General features: G+C 42.0%; 1 protein-coding gene across 10 annotated transcripts in view; it reads right to left on the bottom strand.

Moving 5' to 3' along the window:
- The window catches only part of DNM3 (dynamin 3), a 194,127-nt gene that overhangs the window by 32,678 nt on the left and 135,263 nt on the right, over positions 1–26,186 (bottom strand). For all 10 annotated transcript variants that reach the window (XR_011337866.1, XM_069862400.1, XM_069862394.1 and 7 more), the window contains one exon: positions 25,423–25,534. Coding sequence is in view for 9 of the 10 variants with exons in the window: in XM_069862400.1 (XP_069718501.1) it covers positions 25,423–25,534 (112 nt within the window). In the remaining variant the exon portion in view is untranslated. The remainder of the gene's footprint in view (positions 1–25,422; positions 25,535–26,186) is intronic.

Raw genomic sequence — 26,186 nt, 5'->3', positions numbered from 1 at the left:
TTTCACTCCCACACCCCTTGAGCTATGAGAAGTACCAGATCTGTCTCTGCTGGGCTAGACTAAGCCCCGGTTCACCACAAACTCAGTGCAGTACCGACAAATGATGTCCATAGTAAATGATGCAAATAAGAAATGTCAGCATGTTCCAAAATTCCTCACTTAATCTTATTGCCAGTTGTGTAGTCTGGATAATCAGTAAATAAATCCCTCTAACTTTGCTTGAATCCTTAGGGGCTCAATACACAGAAAGCACTTTCTAGTTAATTCATATGAATTTTCCCAGCTCTAAACGAAGTCATTTCCTACTTTTCTTTGCATCCAGTTTTTCCTCTGGCCCCTGCAACACCTGATTTAGCAGCAATGATTTCTCACTTGTGATTTCTGCTTTGAACTGGCATTGTTCTTTCTCCTCACACATATGCTTGCTGGAATAGCACAAATCAGTAGGATTAAAAACCTCCCATTCTCGAGTTTGAAGCCCCTAAAGGGAAATCGCAGTTGTGATTCCAAGGAACACAGTTGTACATTATTCGACTTTTCCTCTGTCAGGCTGACAGCCGAGGGGGGAAGGGGGAGGGAGGAAGGAAAGGGGAAAGGAGAGGAAGATGGCATTTTAATAGCAGCCACGCTGATTTCACACAGTTGGATCACTGTGCTCTGGACCAGCACCATTTCCTCTCCCTGCTGCCTCCCATTCTGCTGAGCCAGGGTCTATGGGAAGGATTCTCAATCTTCTGCTCCAAGTGTGGACCACATCTTAGTACGGAAATCTGTCTTGTGGACATCTCCTCCTGCAGGCTTGCTGGCTCGCCCTACCTTTACCCCTCTTTTTGACAGACCATTACCAACTCAAGCCTTGCACAGACCACCCCACCGACATCCCAGATGTGACTAAATGGGCCAACATTCCTGCCCCGACAAGATGGATTATCCCCCAATCTCTCACCCCAGTTCTTATAGTCTCTGCAGCACCCTCAGTAATTGCTTGTCTGAAAAAAATAACAGCAATGTATTTTATGTATTTTAGCAAATGGACATACAAGAACCACCAGCATCTTACGTAGATAAGCCTATCTTTCCCAGATGTTACGCGTACGCCAAACATATCTTGGCCAGAGCACCCATCAAAACCTTTCATTTGACAATATGGGTTCTGAGATTCAAAGCTCTCATACATATTAATGGATTTTCCATAAGTCCTCCATCAGGCAGAGTGATAGTGGTCTACAAATTCTGGCAGGACCTTTTTCCCCAGTACAGCATCACCACCACCCGTATTCCCTATGTAAAAATTCCCTTAACTATGCAAGTGAAAATTTGAGCTGCAACATTCCTGTGGCAGAAAAGCCTCAAAACAGATCAGAAGAGGAATCAGAAAGCACTAAGAGCTTTACTGAAGTGTAACAAATTTTGCTAAAGAAAAGAAAATCATCCATCCAGGAGCATTTTGGATTTTTGCCACAAGAATAAAAACTGAAAATTAATGGGTAAAATTGTTTTCAAGGGAAGAAATGAGTTGTGATCAACTATGCTGCACATATCTCTGGACCAAATGAAATCAGATACTGCCTTATGACAGGGCTTCCATTTTGTATAAATATGCCAAAACCCTTTTAATTATTCTACAAAACTGGTAGAAAATGAAAGATTTTTTTTTCCCTCCCTAAAGTAAATGCAAATTGTATTTAAGAGACAGTGAGGTTCTGGTAAGTTAATACACCTCTGTAAGCAACAAAGGTTAACACTTCGTGTTATAAAAACACATGCTTGTTGTCCCAAAACAAAAGGAAACTACAAAGGCCTCCTTTCCATGGGGAAGCTAAAGGACATCAGCGATCAGCACTCGACGTGAACAGACACAAGATGGAGTTCACCATTGCTGCTGAGATCACATGGCTTTATTGTTGCTGCAAACAACCCTAACCTTGCACTTTGCTTGGATAGAGGCTAAAGTCACTTGGTCTATTCAGCCTGGAGAAGAGAAGACTGAAGGGGGACCTCATAGCAGTTTATGGCTTCCTCACAAGGGGAGGAGGAGGAGCAGGTGCTGAGCTCTTCTCTCTGGTGACCAATGATAAGACCCTGAGGCAGGAAGACTCACTGGGAAGGGTTAGGTTGGACATCAGGAAAAGGTTCTTTACCCAGAGGGTGGGGGAGCACTGGAACAGCTCCCCAGGGAAGCAGTTAAGGCACCAAGTCTGACCATATTCCAGAAGTATTTGGACAATGTCCTCCGACACATGGTGTGAAAGTTGGGGTTGTCTTGTGCAGGGATGGGAGTTGGACTCAATGATCCTTGTTGGGTCCCCTCTAATTCATGGCATTCTATTCTATGATATCTTTGTAAATGAACTTTTTAAATGCCTTTTCAATTCAAAGGTTTGATCCCCCTCCCTTCTGTTGTTACTGGTCAGCAACAGAGGGTAAATTTGAGACTCATTTGACATCTCTCACGTTTCTGCTCTGGCACAGCAATGTACAATCAAGGAACTCCATCCTTAGGGCAGCACGATGAAAATACAAATTGCTTTCAGGCAGGGAACAGCAGCTCTCATGCACACTCCCAAGGATTAGAACTGGTTTAGTCAAGAAGTCAAGAAGAAATTGTCACATCATTAGGGCTAGCCCCTCTCCTTTTAGAGGGCTTATGCCAGCTGACAAAGCTAAGTGATGAGAGCGGTGGTTTAAGGTATCATCCCAATGACCGAACATCTTGTAGTACAGTTACTGACCCTATAGTTTCACTCTTCTTCCCCCATCCCTCTATTTTAAAATGTTTTCTGTAATAAAATTACTGTAAGACGACTAAATCCAAGGGCGGGCATGGAACTTGAACCTATGGCCTTCTGGCTTAGAGGTGAGACTATTCCTAACTGAGCCAAAGTGACACATACATCATATGCTTTCAAGGTTTTCAGAGAGCTCTGTCATGATTTAAGAACACTAAGCCTTTGTGGTACAAATCACAGCACAGGAAAGAACTGGAGCTCCCTTTTTACTGCTAATTTTAGCCAATGAATTGTTTATAATCTCCTGCAAAATACATAAAGCCTTGTTCTGCCTCAAGCTACGAGAGAACAGCCTTTCAAAACTGATTCTTAATTATAGAATTCCCTTGATAGATGGGATGGAGGCAGGTTCCAAGATTGTGTCAGAGTATATGAAGTGACAAAATAAGGATGGGTGAGCTATTTTTAAACACACTCAAAGACTCTGAGGTCAAAATCTTTGAATTTATAGCCTTATAGCCATATTAAGACTCATGGATTATTAAGACCTGCATGGTAAGATTCAAATATAATTTCATTTGTGACACCCTGGCTTCAGAACATGTCTTCCCTGCCAGTCTGCCTGCCAAACTGGGACCCCCAAGGTGCCACCTAGAAGCACAGGTTATATGCCTGTGCATATATGCCCAGGCATTTAGGATTCAAAGAGGAGGCGATGCTTCCACTGCAGCGTATTCCCTCCTCCTCTCTTTTCTTGAGGCATTTTGCAAGTGAGGGGCCTGCTTTTCCTAATGGACAAGAAGGAAGAGGGCTAGAGAGAGAGTTTGAGGAGTCATAGGTCAAAGCATGTAATTGCTCCTTATTCTACCTGGTCTGGAAAGCCAACACAGCCGCAAGCCCTGGTGATATTTCCTTGCTCCAGTCATGGTTCCTTACTGCCTGGGGACAGGACAGAGAGCTGCTGCCCAGTAACACTGAGCCCAGTTTAAACAAAAGTCATCCTGTGATCCTGCCTTCTCTTACACTATTTCTTTCCCACTGCAGGAAGAGTGGCGCTTTTTTTTTTTTTTAATTCCCAGTCCAGAAACACATCTTAGACTTTTCCGAAGTAATGAAGTCATTGTTCTGCTCATGGAAATAAACCACATACAGGGATCACCTGGGAAGGAACTGCAAAATCATCCCAGCACTGCCAGATGATGCTGCTGATCTCAGTTTTGACCCATGGCAGCATTTGGCTACGTAAAAGCCGTTCCCCTCTATTCATATGCCGTTTTCTTTTCAATAATGACCAACATTTTTTTTAAAAAAGCAAAAAAGCTACCAAGCAAGGAGTAATCAACTAGACAGACTTTCTCTGCCGCAGTGGAATAGCCCTCAGACCCTTTGCCCTATCCTTCTACAACAACTTTCGGTGTATCTCTTCTAGAGGCCAAATCAGTGGCAGCAAAGGCATTAGGGCTCTTAGGATGCTGCAAAATTATTTGCATCGTTAACATTGCTCATTTGGCAACTGAGGTACGGTTTTTTGCGAAGCCATTGCACAGAGATGAATGAGCTGATGTTTTGGAAAAGACCAGACAGTGGTCAGAAACATTAGAGGAAGACAAAAGGCACTAAAGCTATATTCAAGTAAGTGGATTTATTTGTCTACTTTCTGCAACTGAGTTTACCTAAGCATCACCTAAACTTGTAATATTTTCCATTTGGATTTCCCTGCAGTGATGTGTAATGTAAAATACTACAGAATTGTAGATGATAAAAGTAAAAACATTAGTCAAAAGAAAACTCAAACCTTTTCTTGATTGCTTATGGATTTATAAAACAATAAATCCACACAACATGCACAAAACAAAAACCTTGTAAAAAAAGTTTTAGTACAAAAATGGTTTAGTGAGCAGTTAAAAAAAATAATCCAGTATTCTTGGTCCTGTTAGTAATTAATGTACACTCATGTTTCGCTCAAAAGGAGTTACTGAAATGGGTTCTGTATGATACTTACTAGAAGACTAGCATGTACTTATTCGGTCTTCCACTTGGAGCAATGCTGAATGGATCCATGTTTCTTACTTAGGCATTTTGTAAGTATTTTATATGTTTACAAATCCACAGTATTAAAACATTCTATACAGATCCATTCTTACAAAACTTCTCTTTCTTGGTCTGAAAATCTTTACCGTCACAACAGCAGTCAACATGGTGAGTTGAGAGACACTCTCCTTGCAACTGAGAGATGATGTTCCCATGCAGCTACAGATGTCCATTACTTACTTGAGAATTGTTACTTTCAGGAGCTGGGCATTATTTATCTCCAGCTGCAGTCAACCAGGAATCTGCCTCCTGATATCCACCGGCATTTACTCAGACTAGAACAACAGCTTCCTTACGTTTCAGGAGCGACAAAACCTATTCCGAAGATTTTCTTACAGGTGCCCTATATGAGTCTGATTTTCAGGCACGCGGAATTCCTCAACTCCACTCTGCACCACAAATCATACTTCAGCTACATCCTGTACTCCTGCATCCCACTCTGCTCCCAGTGAAGCCCCTGGCAAAATTCCCACTGAATTTAATAGCCTTGTCCCATTCCCCCCAGTCCCTAACGGAGGTTAATTTCTTTTCTCCAAGTATAAACAGAAATCAGCAGGTAAAAAAGTTTTGTCTAATGTGGCACTAAAGCTGTGGAATTTACTCCCATGTGAGAAGGGCACAATATAGTCATTTGTTCAAAAGTAAATTGAAAACATTCCAGTCCTCTCAGGCTTATGACTATTAGCTTTAGTTTCTGCACAGCACTGTAGAATGTCTGGCATCAAAGGCACTTTGTACATTGCACTGAACTTGTATTGGACTCTGTTAGTGGGACCATTAATCACAGTGAACAAAGGTCCCATGCAAACACAATAAAGTAGTGGTTTTTTACATGTTCAGCATAGACTACAGAAGGTTAACAGCACAGTTTTCTGGATTACTACACATTTTGAGACATGAAGTGTTGACAAGGCATCTGAGAGGCTGCAGATTTTTTTTAACTGATAATTACACACTCCACATTAAACAATTCTTATTTGTGCTTAAAACTTCCTAGAATGAGACTGAAACATACCTCAATGTAAACTAGCACAATTTAAACTCAGATGCCTGCAAATGCATCATGCACAGATACAGGCATATGTGTAGAGGTGATGGTTATTGGCAATAAAATCTATAATGATGTGAATCCTGGTTCACATGAACCATGACTGACCATAGCTAGAGAAAGTGAAGGCTTGTGTGAAACAGACTTACAGATCAACAACCCTGAGGGAACACAATTATATGTTTGGAAGTGTTGCAAGAGGATTGGGAACTGAACCAGTATGAAAATTAAAAGACCGGAAAAGGAAAACCAGTCAGTGGCCAGGATAGTAGAAAAAGGAGGCACAGAGAAAAAAAGACCAGGCTGTATTTCAGGATGCAATTTACTGATAACACCAAAGGAGAAAATGCTGCATCGCAGGAGCGTGAATTACTGCTTTCAGCTCCTCAGGACTGTCATGGGCAGTCTGTCATCCAGACACAAGCAGGGAAAAACCTGAGTCATCGGCCCTGAAGGGGCCAATTTGAGAGGATGATTTCCATCAAGTTCCTCAGAGCAAAACATTCTGGCTATCAAGCTTTCACAGATAAAAGTTCTTGCACTCTGGTACCAGCTGTCTCAGGTGAAACAAAACTTACTGTATCATGATCCAAGAGGAGGTGGTCAGAGCCTTGCTAGCCCGACTAGACACCCACAAGTCTATGGGGCCGGATGGGATTCATCCAAGGGTATTGAAGCAGCTGGCAGATGTGCTGGCCAAACCCCTTTCCATCATCTTCCAACAGTCCTGGAAGACTGGGGAAGTTCCACTGGCTGGCTGATGTTGTGCCCATCTACAAGAAGGGTCACAGGGAGGATCCAGGGAACTACAGGCCTGTCAGTCTGACCTCAGTGCCAGGGAAAGTCGTGGAGCAGGTGATCTTGAGTGCTATCATGAAGCACATGCAAGAGAACAGGGTGATCAGGCCCAGTCAAGATGGGTTAACGAAAGACAGGTCTTGCCAAACTAATCTGATTGCCTTCTATGATAAAGTGACTCAGCTACTGGATGAGGGAAAGGCTGTGGATGTATCTTCCTGGACTTCAGTAAGCCTTTGACACAGTTTCTCACAGCATTCTGCTGCAGAAACTGTCAGCCTCTGGCCTGGACAGGCGCACACTCTCCTGGGTGGAAAACTGGTTGGATGGCCGGGCCCAGAGAGTGGTGGGAAATAGTGTGAAATCCAGCTGGAGGCCAGTGACAAGTGGGGTTCCCCAGGGCTCAGTGCTGGGTCCAGCCCTGTTCAGTGTCTTGTTCAATGACCTGGATGAAGGCATTGAGTGCACCCTTAGCAAGTTTGCGGACGACATTAAGCTGGGTGGAAGCATGGATCTGCTGGAGGGAAGGGAGGCTCCAAAGGGATCTGAACAGGCTGGACCGCTGGGCAGAGTCCAATGGCATGAAGATTAACAAGGCCAAGTGCCGGGTCCTGCACTTGGGGCACAACAACCCTATGCAGTGCTACAGACTGGGAGAAGTCTGTCTAGAAAGCTGCCTGGAGGATAGGGACCTGGGGGTGTTGGTTGACAGCCGACTGAACATGAGCCAGCAGTGTGCCCAGGTGGCCAAGAAGGCCAATGGCATCTTGGCTTGTGTCAGAAACGGCGTGACCAGCAGGTCCAGGGAGGTTATTCTCCCTCTGTACTCGGCACTGGTGAGACCGCTGCTCGAATCCTGGGGTCAGTTCTGGACCCCTCACCACAAGAAGGATGTTGAGGCTCTGAAGTGAGTCCAGAGAAGAGCAACAAAGCTGGTGAAGGGGCTGGAGAACAGGCCTTATGAGGAACAGCTGAGAGAGCTGGGGTTGTTTAGCCTGGAGAAGAGGAGGCTGAGGGGAGACCTCATTGCTGTCTATAACTACCTGAAAGGAGGTTGTAGAGAGGAGGGTGCTGGCCTCTTCTCCCATGTGACAGGGGACAGGACAAGAGGGAATGGCCTCAAGCTCCGCCAGGGGAGATTTAGGCTGGACATTAGGAAAAAATTTTTCATGGAAAAGGTCATTGGGCACTGGAACAGGCTACCCAGGGAGGTGGTTGATTCACCTTCCCTGGTGGTGTTTAAGGCACGGGTGGACGAGGTGTTAAAGGGCATGGTTTAGTGTTTGATAGGAATGGTTGGACTTGATGATCGGGTGGGTCTCTTCCAACCTGGTTATTCTGTGATTCTGTGATTATCATTCTTTCCTAAGTCAGGATGGAAGATGTGAAGGCAATAAATCACTACCCTCAAAAATAAAAGATACATTGTGCAGAATCACTGACATACACCCATATCCAACCATCAGCTACCAGTAACGCAACAGCTCTTGCTGCTGCCCATGGAGTGGGTGCAGGATGATGGCACCAGGGTGGTAACTGGATCTACAGAACAGCAAGTGCAGCACCCACACTCAGCAAGATGGGAGAAAAATGATGCAAGTACAGGCTTGTTAGTCGAACTATGTCTGCAAGGCTTTTTAACATGTATAGAAAGAAAGACTTTAAATAAAATTAAAAAAAAAAGAAGCAAGAAAAATGTCAGAGCATGCCACACTCAGTAAGTTAATTGACTATCTAAGGGAAACCTGACAGATATTTAATTCAGTAAAGCAATGCCCTTAGGAGACTGGCAGTTAAGTTTATAAAGATGGGTATTAATGAAAGAATGGTACAGCAAAAAAAACCCAAACCCGTGCAACAGATAAATAAATTATAACATGGGAAGAACTAGCAGCCCTGAAGGATTTCACCATCAAAGTGTCAAATGAATTGGTCCTGTTGAAATAAAATAGCATGAACTTGCCAGTTAAAATTTGTTTCTGCCCATAACACAAAATTGTGAGGTACTGTCAACACAACGGGGAACTGAACAGTTTCCTGGAAGACATGCAACTTCAAGAACTGGAAAACCAGAAACAGGATAAAATAATAGTTATGCACTGACAGACCAATGACAGCTGCTGCACTGGGCCAGGAGCACATTGGCTAGTAATAACAAAGGAAAAGAAAACCCAAACACCTCTGGCTAAGCATCAGATAACTCTGAGATACTGGTGTCATGTGACCATGAAAGGACCAAATGCGTTATTAGTCTCTGTTATGAGCAATATATGCAGGTCCAGTAGAGGGAACACCCCTTTGTACAGTACTGGTGTGATCTTTTCTGGATCACTGATGGAAGAGGCTATATGCATTCTGGTGAAAGATAGCATTTTTTACATTTTCCCTTCTTTCCAGGGTTGCTGCACTACTTTCTTATGAGTCAAATGAAACTTCATGGCCAGAATGAGAGGATTTTAGCACAATAGCATTAAAACTGCTTTACAGCTTCTACAGGTCAGAGCAGTGCCATCTTTGAGAGCCATAGATAGTTTAATTGAAATAGCTTTGCATCTTATATGAACTACATAGCTCTCTTTCTTCCTCCTCGACAGAGTCCTTGTCCATGTTCCTCTCTCACCTCCAAGGTGGAAAAGACACTCATTAAGCTAGGAGTGCATCTGGGAGGAAAGAGTAAAGATATTTGGTTAGTGGTCTCCAAAAATTCCCATGCACACACTGATCGACCCAAAGCTGCTCTTGTTGCTTACTGAGCCTGAGCAAAGAGGAATGTGGCCTTTGGAAAAGATTTTTAAGAAGCCAGCAGTCAGAGATCCTGTTGTTTTACCACTTTCTTCATGGGGACTGGAGAAGTGCTCCATGCTCCACAGTTCTGTGCAGAGCAATTTAGTAGTGAGACTGGAGGGGAGAAGTGGTGTAAGGAAACAACTCCTGCCCTTCCAAGCATGATTTTCCCATTCCTGTCTCTGGAGGATTGGTTCTGTGAATCTCCACTGGCTCATATGTAGGGAATCGTGGCCATAAAGGGTGACTAATCTGAGCATTAGGAGGAGCAAACAGAAACCGTCACTTGTCAGTGCTGTGAGCTAGTCCCATAGGTTGACTTGACACCTTCTGTCATCCTTCCAGAAGCCTGCATCCAACTTGATTAGAGAGCATGACCCTTGTTCAAGAAGAGCAGGCAGCTGAAAAGGCAAGTAAACAGCAGACTAAAGATCTTGATGCTTTAGTTATCACATAGGCTGCTGGTTACAGCTTCTTTATAGTGGAGAAGGGAAGGGAAAACTTTATCCAAGATGCTAAAATTAACATTTAAATTGATAAAAACAAGTTGGACAGGACACTTGGTACTAAGCATCGTCATGCTACTGACTATTCTCATCTAACAGAAGGTTGCTTTAGAATTAGTGGAGGATCAAATGACATATTTGAGGATCTGCTACCCCAGCTAAATGTCCGTACCTGTCTAGTGAAAACTTTTGGGGTGTTCATCAGAAGGAGAATGGCAGAAGGGGGCGAGAGGGTTGTGAACTCTTTAAAATATAATTTATTTTCTAGCTACCTTCCTTTCATAAGGAAAAAAATAGCGTTAACCTTAAATTAGATGCATACAGACAAGTTCTCTCAGCCCCAGAAATTCATCCTATATGTTGATTAATAGTCAAACTATGAGAGCTTTAGCATGAAAAATGGTCTAGGCTTCAACTGAAGACTGCCTGTAGTTAATGATGCAGTGGAATGAACATTTTCATTCCAGCTAAACCATTCCTTTTCCTGTAAAAATAAAGAAATCCAATCTTGAGTTATGAAAAAGACTCAAAGAACTCTGCATACTTCTTAGTTTAAAATAATACCATGCATTTTAACAAACCAGTACATACCTGTGAAGTCAAATATACATACGATTACACATGTGTACACACAGAACACAAATATATGAAGTGAGGTCAGGGAGAAGAAAAGTTGGTGAGCATAACCTAGAATTTCACATGTACAAACATATTACAGAGTTACAAGATTTTAACATGGCTCCTGTCTCAGGCTAAAAAAAAGAAAATAGAAAATATAATAATAAAAACACCGCAAGGAAGTGCAGCAGGGTGTACAGCATCTGCCTGGCCAGGCGGCCTGACACAGGCAGGACTTGCCTGGAGATCTCCCTGTGGTTTAGCCCCTGGCGCCATAAGTTGGGCTTGAAATCAAAAGCAGTAGAAGGAGGTAATTAGAAGTGACTCTGCACCACTCCACTGGCAAAAGACAACTACTGCAGCCACTGAAAGACGGTGGGAAAGGATGCAGGGGTATGCACAAGAAGGCATATGTCTCCAGCCTTAGTGATTTCCATTATGGAACATAGCGCTTTACAGCTTTATGCCGCTGAAGTCAAACATCAACTTTTTGTTTTCATTTCAGCACATCAAATGCAAAATCCAGTTTGGCTAATGTCAACAGCACATCCTCCCTTAGCCACAGGTAAGGTGCAGAGTTGAAAAAGCACCACAAGGCAGAAAGCTGAAAAGCAGAATTACACAGAAATAGTGATGGCCACCAGCACTGCTGCTGGCTGGAGCAGTGATTTTCAAGACTATGGAACTCAGAGAGGGTGTAGGGGAAGGCCATGGGGTTCAAGCCATCCTTTTGGCTGCAGGAACAACTATTAAAAAAAATTAAGAGAAAAGTCAGACCCCAGAAGGAGCAGAAGACACTGTGTTCCAACTCTAACCAGCTGAAGGAAAGTTTATATAAAAACAATCACTTGGTCAGTGACTCACAAGGAAAGAATCCCTAAGCTTTCTTCAGGGAAGCCCCAGTAAATAACACATCTAAAAACACATGAAGATGGTGTTGTCTGTTCCATTACGATACTCAGTCCACATGATAAAACCTTTGGCAGCAGAACAACCTTCTGACTGCAATTCCCTTTGGGAAACCCAAAAAGCAGTAAGAACTGCCGTGGCTCCAAGCAAAGCCTGCCTCATATCCCAGCTCATGTATGGCACAGCTAATGAAAACTAGGCAGAAATGTGCAAAGCACACTTGTTGTTATAGCACTGGAGAGCGCTTCTCTGTTGCCTACGTGCAGTCATGCTCTCAAGGTACATAAATGCCTGGATTTCAGTACATCCTGCATATTTTATATCTAAATGTTATGGATTCAAACATGGTTCCATATTGCACCCAAAGAAACTGAATGAAAGCTTGCGGCATGCCCAGGCTCTCTGGGCTACGTTATCAGACAGATGGCAAGCTGTGCAAGAAATAGTACTCTGTCCAGAGAAGGGATGAATCAATTTGCAATGTATAAATTCTTTGTCTATGAAGGGATTTTCTTGTCATTTTCTTTTACTTTCTTCTATCATTTTTTTTTTCTTTTTAATTAGCACAATGTTTTGGAAGTATGTTCTGTGCGTTCTAAAGTGCGTTCTAAAAACGCACATCTTCCAACAAAGAGATTTTAAACTGAGTAAAGTTAAGTTCATAAAAATAATGCTTATGGTGGTTTCCAAACAAATGACCAAATTTAAACACTGTGATGCATGAACTTGGACTGACCAAAAAATTCTACTGTTGGAGATTCCAGGTAGAAATATGAACAAAAGAATTGTGTGTTAAGCAGAACTTAGGTTCTGTGCCACTTAGATTGTGCACATCCAGGAGGACAGAGTGGAAACTTGCAGCAACTTCTAAGTAACTTTACCTGGCTCTCTAATTTTTGCTTGTTAAGCGTGAACATGGACATTTTAATCTGCACTGGAAAGGTCCCTTGCTCAAAGTTATTCCTTTTCATACCAAACATAACGTGGAGTTTATTCTGCTCCCCATATTTTCAGCTGCTGTAGATCCATAGGAGACTCCAGAAATTTTCCAGGATATAGCCAGATACTTGTCAAGAAAAAAACTTAAGGTTGGTAGCACTGAAGAGTCACCCCCAAGGGATTGTGGAGTTACCATAGTAAAGCAGTGTAAAGTAGCATCACTGATATCTGAACTGCAGTTTTCCATTGAAGTTGAAAGGAACAGGGCATTTGTGACAATCTTTCAGGTATTAGTGACTCTCTATAAACTCTGGTAGGAAGCTTAATGCTCTTCTATATATGATGAAATATATTTTAGAAAATGCTATTAAAGAGCAACCTGAAGGCCACAGTACTGAAAAGGCAAAAGCAGCTCCAAGTAAGATAAAATAACTGGTTTAAAAGAGGAGCATCTTTTAGGTGAAGTAAACCATTTTGACATCTGAAATGGAAGATTCAACCAGAAGGAGTATAGGCAGGAATGATCTTGCCTGAAAACCCAGCAATGCTCTAAAGAGAAACTAGTCACACTGAGAAGTGCTGCATCATCTTCTCTTTCATGGAAGCAATATTCCTGAGCCTCACCAGAGAAAAGATGTGTGTTTAAGTACTCCATTGAAAACTGGAGTTCCCCTTCGTTAGTGTCATGTGGCCCAAAGACAGTTACCCAGGAACACTGTGCACGGAACAGCTGCGCTTCTGCTCCCAAGGCCTGCTGCCCAGAAAGGGAGAGCGAAGTGGTACATGGTCAAGAGATCCAGACTTGGAAGGAACAATCACAGATTATTCCAGATACAGATTCTTAGAAATACATGCAATTCCCCTGTGGGATTCCATCAGGAAAGACATGAATTTTGATGGGAAAATGTTGATATTTGTATACACTCAAGGAAACCCATTCAGCGTACCTGAGCAATACCATTAGGATTCTTTGAAAACACATACGCACGCTCACTCTGTCTTCAGTAAAATCCTTTGAAATAAAAGGATGGAGAAATTCATATGCATGCATACATCTGGGCTAGTTGGTGAGGTTTACTGATTTGTGATTTTAAATCACTTGAACAACTGGCTGAACAAAACTACTTGAGCAAATTTCCAGTCATACTTCAGGCTGAGAAGATTCCACCAGGTAAGAACGGACACTCCAACAAACTAGTGTCAAATTTTAGAGATTAATTGAAGACAGTCTGGTAAATAAGCAGAACAGAAGGATCAATCACCACCTGTTCTTGAAAGACAGGCAGAAAGAAAACACTGCATACTCAGAAAATGTTGTAGTAAGGTATTTCTAAAGAACAAAAGATGAATGCATCTTGCCAAACCTGTTCCAGACTAGTCCTAATACTGCCTTCTCAGGCTTGAAGAGACAAGCCCTAAGAAAGAATTCATGCTCCTTCTTTAAAGAATTCATTAGTAACAAAACAAACCTAAATCCCATGTCCTCTACTTGTCAGATCAGTGACAAACAGGTAGTCTGCCTCCAGACCCTCTGTTTCCAGCAGTGCTCAATGGCTAGTGACAAACCTTTAACAAAACAGACAGGGCACTGTTCTGTAACTATCCATCGGTTCTCTCATGTCATACTTTGACTGCAAGGAACCATGTTTTCAGTCTCAGTTTGTGAAATGGGATCCTGGTCCACAAATGTGTCTTCCAGACAAATAATCTATTTGCAATATTAAAACCAGCTGCTAGGAAAGCATCATATTGTGGCTTACAAATGAAACTATACAAATAAGATGGAACTCAATAAAAGAAATACGACATGGGGTAGAAATCACAGCTCCAATCAGACAATTCCAGAACAGGTTCTAAAAAAGGAGAATTTTATTTTAGCAGAACACTAATCAGACTACAGAAAACACAGAAGAAAAACAACAATCCGCTAAAAACATACAACACCAAGGACAACTCACCCACTCACAACAGGTGAAATTCTCACTCTGGAAGTGGATGCAATTGACTTCACTATGCCCATCTTCCAGCCTTTCCATGACCCAGATCGGTTTCAAAAAACCCATTTCTGAGCATATACATCCACTCATCAGGTTAAGAGGTATTGCCTGCAGAGCAGTATATAACAAAGACTACAGGCTGATAGCTGATGTTTTCCAGCTATCAAAGACAAGTGAAGGATGGGCCTTGATTTTCACCACAGCAAGGGCAACCCAGCTGGTGTTAAGGACTGCAGTCAATGCTGTATTTTGTTCTCACTGTTAGCCTTAGATTGAACATTTTAATCAGCAGTAAGCCATAACCAGAAGCCACTACTTTGGAAGTAAAGCAGTCCTACAAACAAGGGTAAGAATTTACCTTTGTGCAGGACACTGGTTACTCGTTCATACATACAGAGACATACGTTGGCCCACATATAAATGTACCGGCTCTGGTTCATCTATAATCCCACAGCCGTAGACACCAACACATTCAAAGGCTGCCTGCTGGTGTCATTGTTCACTGAGTCAGACCATTACCTACATTGAAGCCTTCAGGTGAGGAGGAATTAGAATCATAGAATCATAGAATTATAGAAAAACCAGGTTGGAAGAGACCCACCGGATCATCAAGTCCAACCATTCCTGTCAATCACTAAACCATGCCCCTCAGCACCTCGTCCACCCGCCCCTTAAACACCTCCAGGGAAGGTGACTCAACCACCTCCCTGGGCAGCCTGTCCAATGACCCCTTCTGTGAAAAATTGTGCCCATAGAGCTCCTTGGTGCATGTTGACATGAGAACATCACCTCTTCCATGTTTGTTGCCATATCTCTTGAGTTACAGGAGATGTGAAAGTGAGATTGAGCTCTTTGGGGATGGCTGACTGAATGCAGTTGCAAAAGTGGATAAAGGGGTGACCTCTATAATTTTGTTCACTGCCCTCACAGCAGTGGTAAGGATTTAAAAGATGGAATGTGAGGGAAACAGAGTCTGTAAGACCACTTGTTTCTCAGACATAGGAGCAGGGAGTTAAGGAACACCGGTATGAAAGTTATCAAAGAATCACAGAATCAAACACCACAGAATGTTCACAGCCAGCTTTTCCACATCAGAAATCACAATTCTCCCAATGCAGGCAGTTGATATTCAAGTGTCACACAATACAACAAATGGAGAAGGACTGGGAAGACATCAGTCAGTGAAGGGCCATAATGGAGCTGGGAAACAGGTGAAAGAGGAGCTGAGAAGAACAGAACACATGGCATCATGAAAGGAGAGTTACATGAGTGGAGGATGCAGTTCCAGAATGGAGGATTTTACACACAGAACATGGGACTTGAGGCTGACTCACCATAGAGAAAGTACAAACCTACCTCCACAAAAAAGACAGGTTAGAGAAACCTCAGATGAACCATGCCTCAGGCTAGACACTGCATGACTTAATTTTTGTCCAAAATGGAGTAAGGGAAACATTCAGTTTCTCCTGATCATTTTGATTTCCCTTGTAAATGAGAAAAAAAGAGGCGTCTGGCCATTCACCAGCTGCCCTCCACCCTCACGTCCAGTGACTACATTTCCTGTTACACTGTAAATGCTGCGGAAGGGTGAGCCTGGTGACGTTTTTGGCAGGAAAAAAAACTTCCAAATTTGTATTTACTGTCATTTATTACTCACAAGTAGGGTTTTGTGCAATTACTGACTTGGAAGACAATGAAAACATTTTAGGATTGTTCTAAAATAAAGGATTTTATTATATTTTTTCTTTCATTATATTAAGTTTATTATTTATTATATTTTATTATTTTAGGACTGTCCCAAAGCCTTGTAATAGCTGCATGTGTGTTTCCCCTCGGTTCTGTCTCCCTTGTGGGTGACCCAATAGTGTTGAACTAAAAGGGCAAACAGACCATCCTGACTGCAGCTACACAGACCTGGAGGCACAGGGACTCCAGATGCAGGTATTGGCAGGGAGCTTAGAGGCCCTTTGTGGCAGAGGCTGGTGCAGAAGCACCCTCCACGCCTTCCTCTCCACCAGCCGACTCTCAGTGCTCACTGACCAGGGCTGGGAAAGCATCCTTTGAGGCTAGCTGACATCACTGCCTTTCCTGCATGTCCACAATGATCACGCTCCACGATCTGAAACTTCCCAACCAGGGAGTTTCCACCTTTCTGTAGAGCTTCAATGAAACTCCTCATCAGGGTGCAAGTTGTGCAGAAATTAGCTGCACCATAAAGAACAAACAACCAAAAAATATTTTCAATATGCATATTCTTTGTCAAAAGCCCAGTTAAGAGCCCACCATTACAGAAATGTTTCCTCATTTCTAAATTTTCTGGAGTTTGCCTAATGTCAGCAATCCCATTTAATAGCAGAAACGTAAAACCCAGTGACAGCTATTGAACCCCTGACCCCTGACAGGCAGTTACCAGCTTCGACAGGACTGGGTTTGAAATCATTCAGTCCGTCAGCCTGCATCTTGTTACAGTCAGTGCAACTAATGCAATACTACCAATCTCTTTTTCCCCTGTACATTTTTAACTCTCTCGTGACAGCAGTTATTTTACTTTTACAAGACTGCAAAGCAGGGTTGCTCTGCCTCTCAGAGAGCAGCTGGGAAACAAAGTTGGTTCTAGTTTTTGTTTGAACTATGAAGTATTTAGGAAAACAAGAAGACAATTTTTATCTGAAACATGTTTTCACATCCTCAAAACAGTAAGGCAGCAAGAAAGGGACTGAAAAACAGCCTGCCATTTCATTGCCTCGCTGTATTTTGGACTGCTTTTGACCTAGCATGTTTGCGTACGCACACTCCCTCACTTGGTCTGCTCCTTTACACCGTGACTTCATTGCAAAATTCAATTCATCTGTTCAAAGCAATGACTGAAATGCTGTCTATAAAATCATGGCATTTTTCCACCTAAAAAAATAAAATAAAATAACACTTCTTCATTCAAAGGTTATTTTTAAACCTAGTTGGCCTAAAGCCAATTTTAGTCATAACTGAAGCGGGTTCTTCTTTTCCTAGAATTCAGCGCCTTCCTTTTCTAAGATAAATTAGAGGTTTTTTAAAGAAACAGAATTAAAACAAGTAAACTCCCAGTTTACACTTCTGACTACACTGTTTTATCCTCTGACATGGCAGCACAGTTTGCTTTTCAACTTAGTATGATGCAAACAAGCCAGATGAATCTTTACTTTTTCTAGCTGAGGAACTGAACTCAAACTTGTACTTCAGCAACCCCAGAGCAGAACCACTGACTTCCAGTTTGAATCTTGCTGGGGCACTCGCAGAGCACCACCACAGCCAGTAACTGCCTGAGTCAGAGCTGGTGTCTTGGAGGTGACAGAGGACCTTTCAGACTCATGGTGGAATCTGAAAAAGAAAGCATCACAGCCAATGTACAATGCGAAGGTACATACGGCTTCTGGCACTACGGCCGCATTGACATGTCACTAGCCAGGCACGAGAGAGATGAACCAAAAGAGCTGCTGTATTCATAGGTAGAATGAGTATCCTGACTTTACCAAGTTCCCGTTTGCCAGTAAAATTTCCCATTTTACTGTCTGTGTAAACAGACAGTAAGACATCTGGCTGTCTTAATGAAGTAGCTGATCTGAAATCTTGCTTTAGTAAAGCTACCTCCCTTGAAGGGCTGGAGGGAAGGAGAAAAGGGAAAAAAGGAGAAAAGTGAAAAAGGGAAAGAGGGGAAAGAAGGAAAAGGGGGAAAAAAAGAAAAAGAGGGAAGAAAGGAAAAAGTGTGAGGAGGGCAAAGCAGGGGAAAAGAAAAAGGGGGGGGGAAGAAAAAGGAGGGAAAAAGGAAGAAAAAGGAGGAAAAAGGAAAATGGAGGGAAAAGGGGGAAGAAAATGGAGTGGGGGTAGCACGGCAGGGGGAAAGACTTGAATCTGAGCAATTAATATGTCACCAAGAAGTATTTTAAGGAATAACATGCAAACTGAGCTGGCAGGGAGACTATTTTCCTTCTCCTTTCAAAGCAAGTTCTGCTTTTCTCAAGAGAAATTTCAAACTAAATTACAGTAAGTGACTTGATACCCAGTGAATGTTCACACACAGTACACACAGTACTATCCGCACTGTGACATCTCCACTAGCGGCAATGCAAATATAGGATTTATATATTTCAGTTTTACATGCTTTGTAAGGCTGCCAGCAAGCAAAGAATTTAGAAGATAGGAATTTTGTTGTCACTTCATCCACAAGAACTAATTTAATCAGATTTGTATTGAATTTTCTCAAGCCTGAGGCTCAGCATGAAAGTGTTCACTTAAGCAGAAATGATTGGCTAACTAGGGTCTTGAGCATGGCAAAGGAAAGGTGAATTTTTTTATACTAAAAGGTGTCATTTTGGGTTTTGGGGGGGTTTCTTTGTTGTTGTTTTACTGCTTGAATGCCTAGGGACTTGGAATAAAAATTTCCTAAGGACACAGCATCTATCTCATCTGTTAACCTAACAACACTAGAAATACTCTGAGGGTGGACCTCATGAGAATGGCATATGTTTTGCTGCTATTGTTTTCAGAGAGCATGCTCTGAAGGGCTGTTTAGGGGGAAATTTTTTTGTGTTTTTTAAATGAGGGAGATGAAGATGCACAGGGGAGGGAGAAAATTCACAACAGTGGATTAAAACACTGAAAGGCATCCAGCTTCTGTGTCTTCAGCACCTGGACTGAAGGTAAAAGGCTCTGCATGACTCTATGCAATGCTCTGGTCTCCCTCTGCCCAAGGCTATGGAGGGGAGGTCAGTTTTAATACCAGTAAGACCGGGCTTGCCAACATGTGCTTGCTGAATGAGGTAGGTCTCCATTACCTCATTCCATACAACCCCCGTACAGATTTTATCCAACAAATCTTCTGAAAACACAGTTATCTTTAACCATGTGAAAAATCTCACTTACACTAATGATTGTGCAACAATAAAAAGTAAGAAGTAGTCCACTGATGATTATAAATCCTCTTTACTTCCCTTCCTCTCCCTTTTCTTAGGAACTCATTACTCCAATGTTTATTTTTACTTTTGTAAACCTAGGAGAGCAAAGCTAAAGGCAGAGGTATAAAAGCAGCCGCAATCTGAATGGACGGGTAGGTACAGGATCTTTATGTGTGGACGCAGGACATGATCCACAGTACAAATACCACACCAGGCAGCACTAGTAGGAGGGTTTACAGCTCTGCTAGGTACCCAGTAAATCTGTACCTGTGTAGTAAGAAAGGATTACACAACTTTAATAAACCATCATTATCCTCAGTCTGCCACTCCTCTCTTCTCCCAACCCCTTCTCAAAAACTCTGGTCACCTCTCAGCAGGTTTACTCATTTCACTTTCCATGCCATTCAGTGCAGATGTCTCAAGATATTAGTGGGTTTTGAGCCCCTGCAGGCAGCTGCAGGTTAATTCTACGTAATTGGAGAATCTACATAATGTCCAGAATCCAGCACGAATGACCTGTGTGGAAGACAAGGGAGGGACACAGATAAGAATACAAAGGGTCCTTACAAGGAATTGGATCAGAAAGAAAGATCGGGATGGTTTTCATGGAGATTTCTTGTGGAGTAACCTTCTGGCTGACAGCCCAGGCCACAGGGAGAATGTTTCTGAACCTACAGCAAGAATTGCCCTTTGCTTAGTGTAAAAGAAGAGCTAACAGCTCCACCAACCCTCAGATCTCATAGGTTTGTCTTATATCTGCTTATATGTATCTTGCCTTGTTATTAATGCTAGCAGTTAATTCTATGTCAGATGCTACAGGTCCTCACTGCCTTGGGATGCCACACAGCTCAGGTCTCCGGAGAATAAAGCTGGTCCATATGACTGCTGACCTCCAGGCTCTGCCAGCCCCAAGAGCATTTTGGTGCCCCATCGAACCTCATTTCCCTTGACAGAGCATCTACAGTCTGACCTCTCTCCCTGGAAAGCAGATCAGCATCCACTGCAGCAGAAAAGCCTTAAGTCAGCATGTCATAAAGAAACATTATAAACATTACATTGATGTTTTAGCTTACACCATCAACATTTACATTTCACACCACCTCCTATGTAAAGTCCCTCTCTCCATGCCATCAACACGCCACCTCTCTAACCTCTCCCCATCCACACTAGAAGCCCCTGTTCTCAGGCACACCAGAAACACATATGATGTTTGGTGCTTCTGAGCTCAGCCACTCTAGCAACAGGAGTGGTAAATAATGGTTAAAAATAGAAAAATTAAAAGCAGACATAATTCCTTAACCTTCAGAACATTTGAAAACCAAGTGGGTCTTTCCCAAATACCCCGGAAATGCTTCAAGCTCACAAGGAGATGCTGCAGGCAATATTTCAGGTGCTAGGTTCAACATTTGCTATGTAGCATCTTTTGATGCTCCAGATACATCTTCCTAAGGGTTAACATCCCAAAGCAGGGAAGGCCGGGGGGGGCAGGGGGGAAGAAAGAACAAAAGCTATGTAACTTCCCTCTGTTGTATGAAAAACTCTGCATCATTTTCCAAAGTGTGAGATGTGCAATTTCCATTCTTAAGCTCAGTAGAAACAGCATAAAAAAATACTAACCCTGGGAAGTGCTTGATTATTAGTGTATCAGAACAATATCAGCAAAACTGTCTTTTTATGTGCTGTTTAGTTTCAAAAAAACCTACCATGCATATTTCAGCTCTCCGTCTCCACACCCCACACCCTTCTGCTGGTGTCCAGCTGGAAAGCATCAAGGGTCTAGAAGCCAAGGCAAATGTTGACCCCACCCTCCTCCATCCATTTTAAGGCACCTTCAAAGCCAGTACACTGATCTAGTTCAGCTTACCCAACAACGCCAGCAAATCTGTTATTTAAGACTTTAGTGCTGGGGTTTTTATAACTGCCCATTAATACAAGCTTTGATGTATGGTCAAAAAATCCAGCTGTAATGAGTTTCATCAGACTGTAGTAACCTTTCCTCAGAAGGTCTTTATTACTATACCTTCATAATCTTTGGTTCCAAAATCTTTTTATAGTGTCATTCTTACTGAATCACCTTAAAAAAACACACTCAGCAACACTTAACACGTCTCCTTCCCCAAAATTAAAGCAAAGAACTGATAACAGTTTTCCAGGAGACACTTTTCCCCCCCACATTTGTAATACGAGTTTGCTCTTCAGGGTATACAGGCAATAGTTGGGTGAACCACAAGAGAAACTAATTTTCCTGAAAAAACCCTTGAGACAGGATACAAAAGGATTTTGTAAAAGTACAAAGAACTTACTCTGTTGTTCCCCTTTGTGGGATGCAGCGAGGAGGAAAGAAGGGGGGAAAAAAAGAAGCATTAGATACATTTATTTTACATGCATTCAGTCTAGCCTGTACAGTTCTGGAAAGAGCTCAAACCAAGTGAGGAACTGACTCATAGAGCATTCACTGAATCCTTTAGTTAGGCAGCTTCCAGGGGAGCACAGGACATTCACAAAGGACGTAAAATCTTGAGTGAAGTAGTAAATTCACACTGGTTTTCAGAATTTCCTTTCTACAGAAACATTCCAATTCCACTTCTGCTTTCTCCAGTGTAAAATCAGGAGCAGCTCCAGGGAAGTCAATGGACACTAACACTAGGGAGAAGAAAATGAGGCCTGAAGTGATCTAGGGATGGGATGGAAGCCAGAGGGATTTTCATGCACTGGTAACACTGAGCTTCCACTAGGCAAAGCAACCCACTAAACACGTCTGCTTACCCTTGCATGGCAACCACTCCCTACGACATGGCAATGAATGGCAAGTTTCACCAGCCAATGCTTTTCAAAAAGTAAATATTGAACTTTAATAATAAAAAAAAGGGGGGATGACATTAGGGGAGAGGGGGAAAGGAATGGATGATGCTAGAAAGGTGAAGTGTGCAGAGAAAGTTACAAAAAACATCTGTGCTGTTATTTTTTTTAATTGTGAGTTTTGCCACGAGCTGGCATGACCGGTATGTATTATACAGTGGGAAGTTAGCCAAAGTAAACACCAGTCTACAGTTGAGAAATACAGTCTGGAAAGGTTAGTCACAAAGTTGTAGTCATTTGTTAAAAAAGGAGTGTTTTGGATGCATTCGTCCAGAAACCCAGCAGTAAAGTCAGGTGGTAAATGGATATCCCGTTTCAAAGTGAATTGGCCAGAAGTTGATTTATATCAAGCAAGATGACTTGCATACAGGTTGGAAAAATAAAAATACTGATTCATTGCTATCTGGGTGGCTGTCAAAGCCCACGTCCTGACAAAAACAAATCTCCTTCAGGAAGAAGCTGACTTGGCAAACTGCAAAAGAATTCAGGGGTTCATAGAGCAACACTGAGGGGTGATTAAAGAGAGTTAACAAGAGAGTGAATATGTGAGTACGAGTGGAGTGTACACCCCCACGTTCAGGGGGCCAGGGAAGGCAGGCAAAATGAAGCAAGGAAATGGAGGAATCAAGTGAGAGCCGGCCTTTTTAATATATTAATGAGATTTGTTGAGGCAAAAAGTAAAATTAAAAATCAACAACCCTGGACTTAGATTACAGGATTAAATTAGCAAAAGTGACTTTCTATTAATGGCAGTAAGTACTGAGCCCATTGCCATTGTAATGACACCATTTTCAGTAGTACTAGTAATAAAACAACAGAAAAATTAATATTCTTGAGCAATTTGCCCATGGTAAGAATTCAGAATAAATCTCTAATCCCTACTTCTCCTTCCACTGGAGAAGGAACCCAGCTAGGGGCAATTGTGTTTGGTTTTACATCAGTGTCCTCGTATGCAAGTAGCAGAACTGTTAATGAAAGCACACAGCTTGGCTTTCAAACCCCAGGCTGTGCACGCTGCTCTGGCAGTTACAGAAAGCAGGCCAACCTCCTTACTGCAGTGCTCCAGGTTTACAGCACTATTAATCTATTTTTCATTTCTAAGCAGCAATTTTTCTACTTCTAGTGCCAAAGCCTTGGATACTCAGAGTTCCCAGCTGCAACTCACACATAAAAAAGAGCGAGAGGGTCAGTCCGGGAAGGGGCTAGGGTACCTCTCTGACTTCTTAACTCTGAGATTGCAAAGCTGTGGGGAATCACTGAAGCAAACACAGGTTTCTGCCATTTCCTGGCAGTCTCTCTTACATAAAAACACGGTCTCTAAATCTTTGAAGGAGAATAAAAGACTGAGGAAGGTGTCTCTAAAACTATTTTATATTGACAGAGGAAGGTGTGAAACTTGAGTATGCACAGGATTTTAATAAAATGCTGCGGAATTTTATTTAAGCTATATATTGAAGCTTCTCCGGCACCCTTGGCCTTGGAGCTTTTGCTTTACAAAATTCAGAACTTCTAACAGCAGGCTTCTGGTAGGCTCTGGGACCTCGAGTCCTGTAGGAACAAACTGCTTTGCTAGACTAGAGCAGCATCAGGCATCTTGCCTACACATCTTGACAGACTAGTGGTGTATTTGGAACTATGAGGTTTGGAACAATGATATTCACTCTTTTTGAAATGTAAAGATAATTCCAGCTCAAAGGAGAACTTAATTTTTACTCCCTTCTACTTTCGTCTTTCAAGGAAGTCTCTCATCTTGCATGTAAGACTTCTTTGGCAGACAAACTTAAACAAAACCAAAAGTTCTTCAGAAAACATACTTTGAATACAAAATATTTTTGGAGGGAAGGGAGAGAGAAGAAGACAGAGGTTCTGAGGTACCTGTCTTGTTTAAATATAAAGTAACAGATGTATAAATATGATAAAGATGTAACAGAATACAAGATTAAACCAGAGGCAACAACATGCTCTTTTGACACCATTATTAGAACCTGAGCAAGAAAACGGAACAATACACTATTTTGAATCTAGTAATTAATTGGATAGCCTCTCAAAAGTAATCACTGTAAATTGACTTCTGATGTTTTTAGGGAAGAACTGATCTACTGGGACAGCCAACACTGGAGAGGGATCAAAAGTATTTTTTTTAAAAACGTAAAGTCTCTGGCTAAATTCCTATTGGATCTATTAAAAAAAACCCCATCATTGTCACCTGGATGATGGAAGAACTGGAGAACCTAGAAGTTCAATGATTCTCTGATTCATCTTTTGATGGTAGCCTTGAAGCTAAGGGACATTTGTGTGCATGAACAGCAGCCAGAGGGGATCAAAAGTATAAGGGAACTCTGAGGAATAGAAAGATGAAGGTGGGAGACAGCACAAGCTCCTGGACTCAGGGGGCCTGGCCTTCCCATGGAAAATAAGCAGGAAGAACAAATTCCATCAAAACTGAGGCATTATTTCTCAGAACAGATCTTCTGCTGAAGGAATCTAGCAGACCAGCAGACTCACTGAAGAGAGGGGAACCATGCACTGGAGAAACTTGCAAAGCTCAAATGACAGGTATTTTGTTAGTCAGCCTTCTTTCCAGATAATTTCCTCAAAACTTCACTCAATATTAAATATCAAAATAATTAACCCCCAAAAATATGAAATGGCAATTGGTCATATTCCATTTCCCAACTTTCTGAATCTTCTGTTAAATTAATACTTTTTTTTTACTATACAACATTCAATTTGCTGCACATGATGATTAGCTGAGTCAAGCTGCATTTTGAAACATTTAGCGTGCATTTGATACACAAAAGCCACACAGTGAATCAGTGCAATAAATATACATGACTGCCTGGAATGCTTCTGTCAGTTCTGTAACACAGAGCTTGAAGGAAGAAACACTTCAAAGCACATCTTTACCTTACGAGACCTAAATTGAACCGATGAAACCACAAATTTCTCGACACACTTACTACACAGATGCAATTCATAACATTTTGGAAGGTTTGCCTGTTGTTTTGTTTGTTTTTTTTAAATATTGAGGTTTGACGCACAAATTGATCTTAAAGTATTTCATTATATTTCAAAATCACCATGGAAGAGCACAATGAAAAGGCTGCCATTTCTTGAGACATCTGCAGACATCAAGTTTATCCAGATGACACAATTGTTTTTTCTGACTCAAACAGAGCAGCTACTGGAAAACTACGGAGCTGTTGAACTTACGGAGGATTTATCAGGATAGACACCAGCTCGCAGCAGAGATGCCTTCCAGGAATCCACCTCCTCTTGGGAGTCACAGGCCAGCTCAAGGAAACGGTAATCCTTGTAAACATTCCTATAACAAAGAGCATCACATTGTAAAACCAGTGTTTTACTGCACTGTATCATGCATACAGCATTTTAAATTAAAAATCCTTTGGGATCAGAAATTGCTTGGTAATTGTTTTGGACAACAGATTTTATCAGACAGGTGCTTGTTTAATAAATACATGGAGTACTTTGAAATATCTTAGACTGCTACAGCACAGCTCCGGAAATTGTAATCATCTGAAAGCACCATGAAAGTACATAAAAATCAATTTTCCAGCTTTTGCCAAAATGGAGCACTTTTAGGGGAAAAAAAAAGGCTGTTGTGATCAGAGGACAAACACATAGGATGCGCCAGCCAAACTGCAGGTCCTGTGACTGATTGCTGCTATAACCAGTAAGTACCAAATAATTCACGATGCAACCTCTTCTCACGTACTGCCCTTTCAGTGCCTTATATACTCTTTAGCTTTTAGATATTATCAGTAAAAGGGGGAGAGATAGTCAGATATTAAAAAAACCCCAAACAATATAAACGTCTGTTGTCTGCCATGATGGTAAGAAAACTGGAGCATGTTTAAGTAACACCTCTTGCAGGTAATTATATAATTAGGTAAGTATAGGGAATCACTTAATGGAAGAAAAGAGAAAGGAGGAAAAATACATAATAAGGCGGAAGG

This window comes from Phaenicophaeus curvirostris, chromosome 8 (genome assembly GCF_032191515.1).
Source record: "Phaenicophaeus curvirostris isolate KB17595 chromosome 8, BPBGC_Pcur_1.0, whole genome shotgun sequence".
NCBI lineage: Eukaryota > Metazoa > Chordata > Aves > Cuculiformes > Cuculidae > Phaenicophaeus > Phaenicophaeus curvirostris.
The sequence above is the reverse complement of the archived record's forward strand: the minus strand, read 5'-3'. Positions and strand labels throughout refer to the sequence as shown.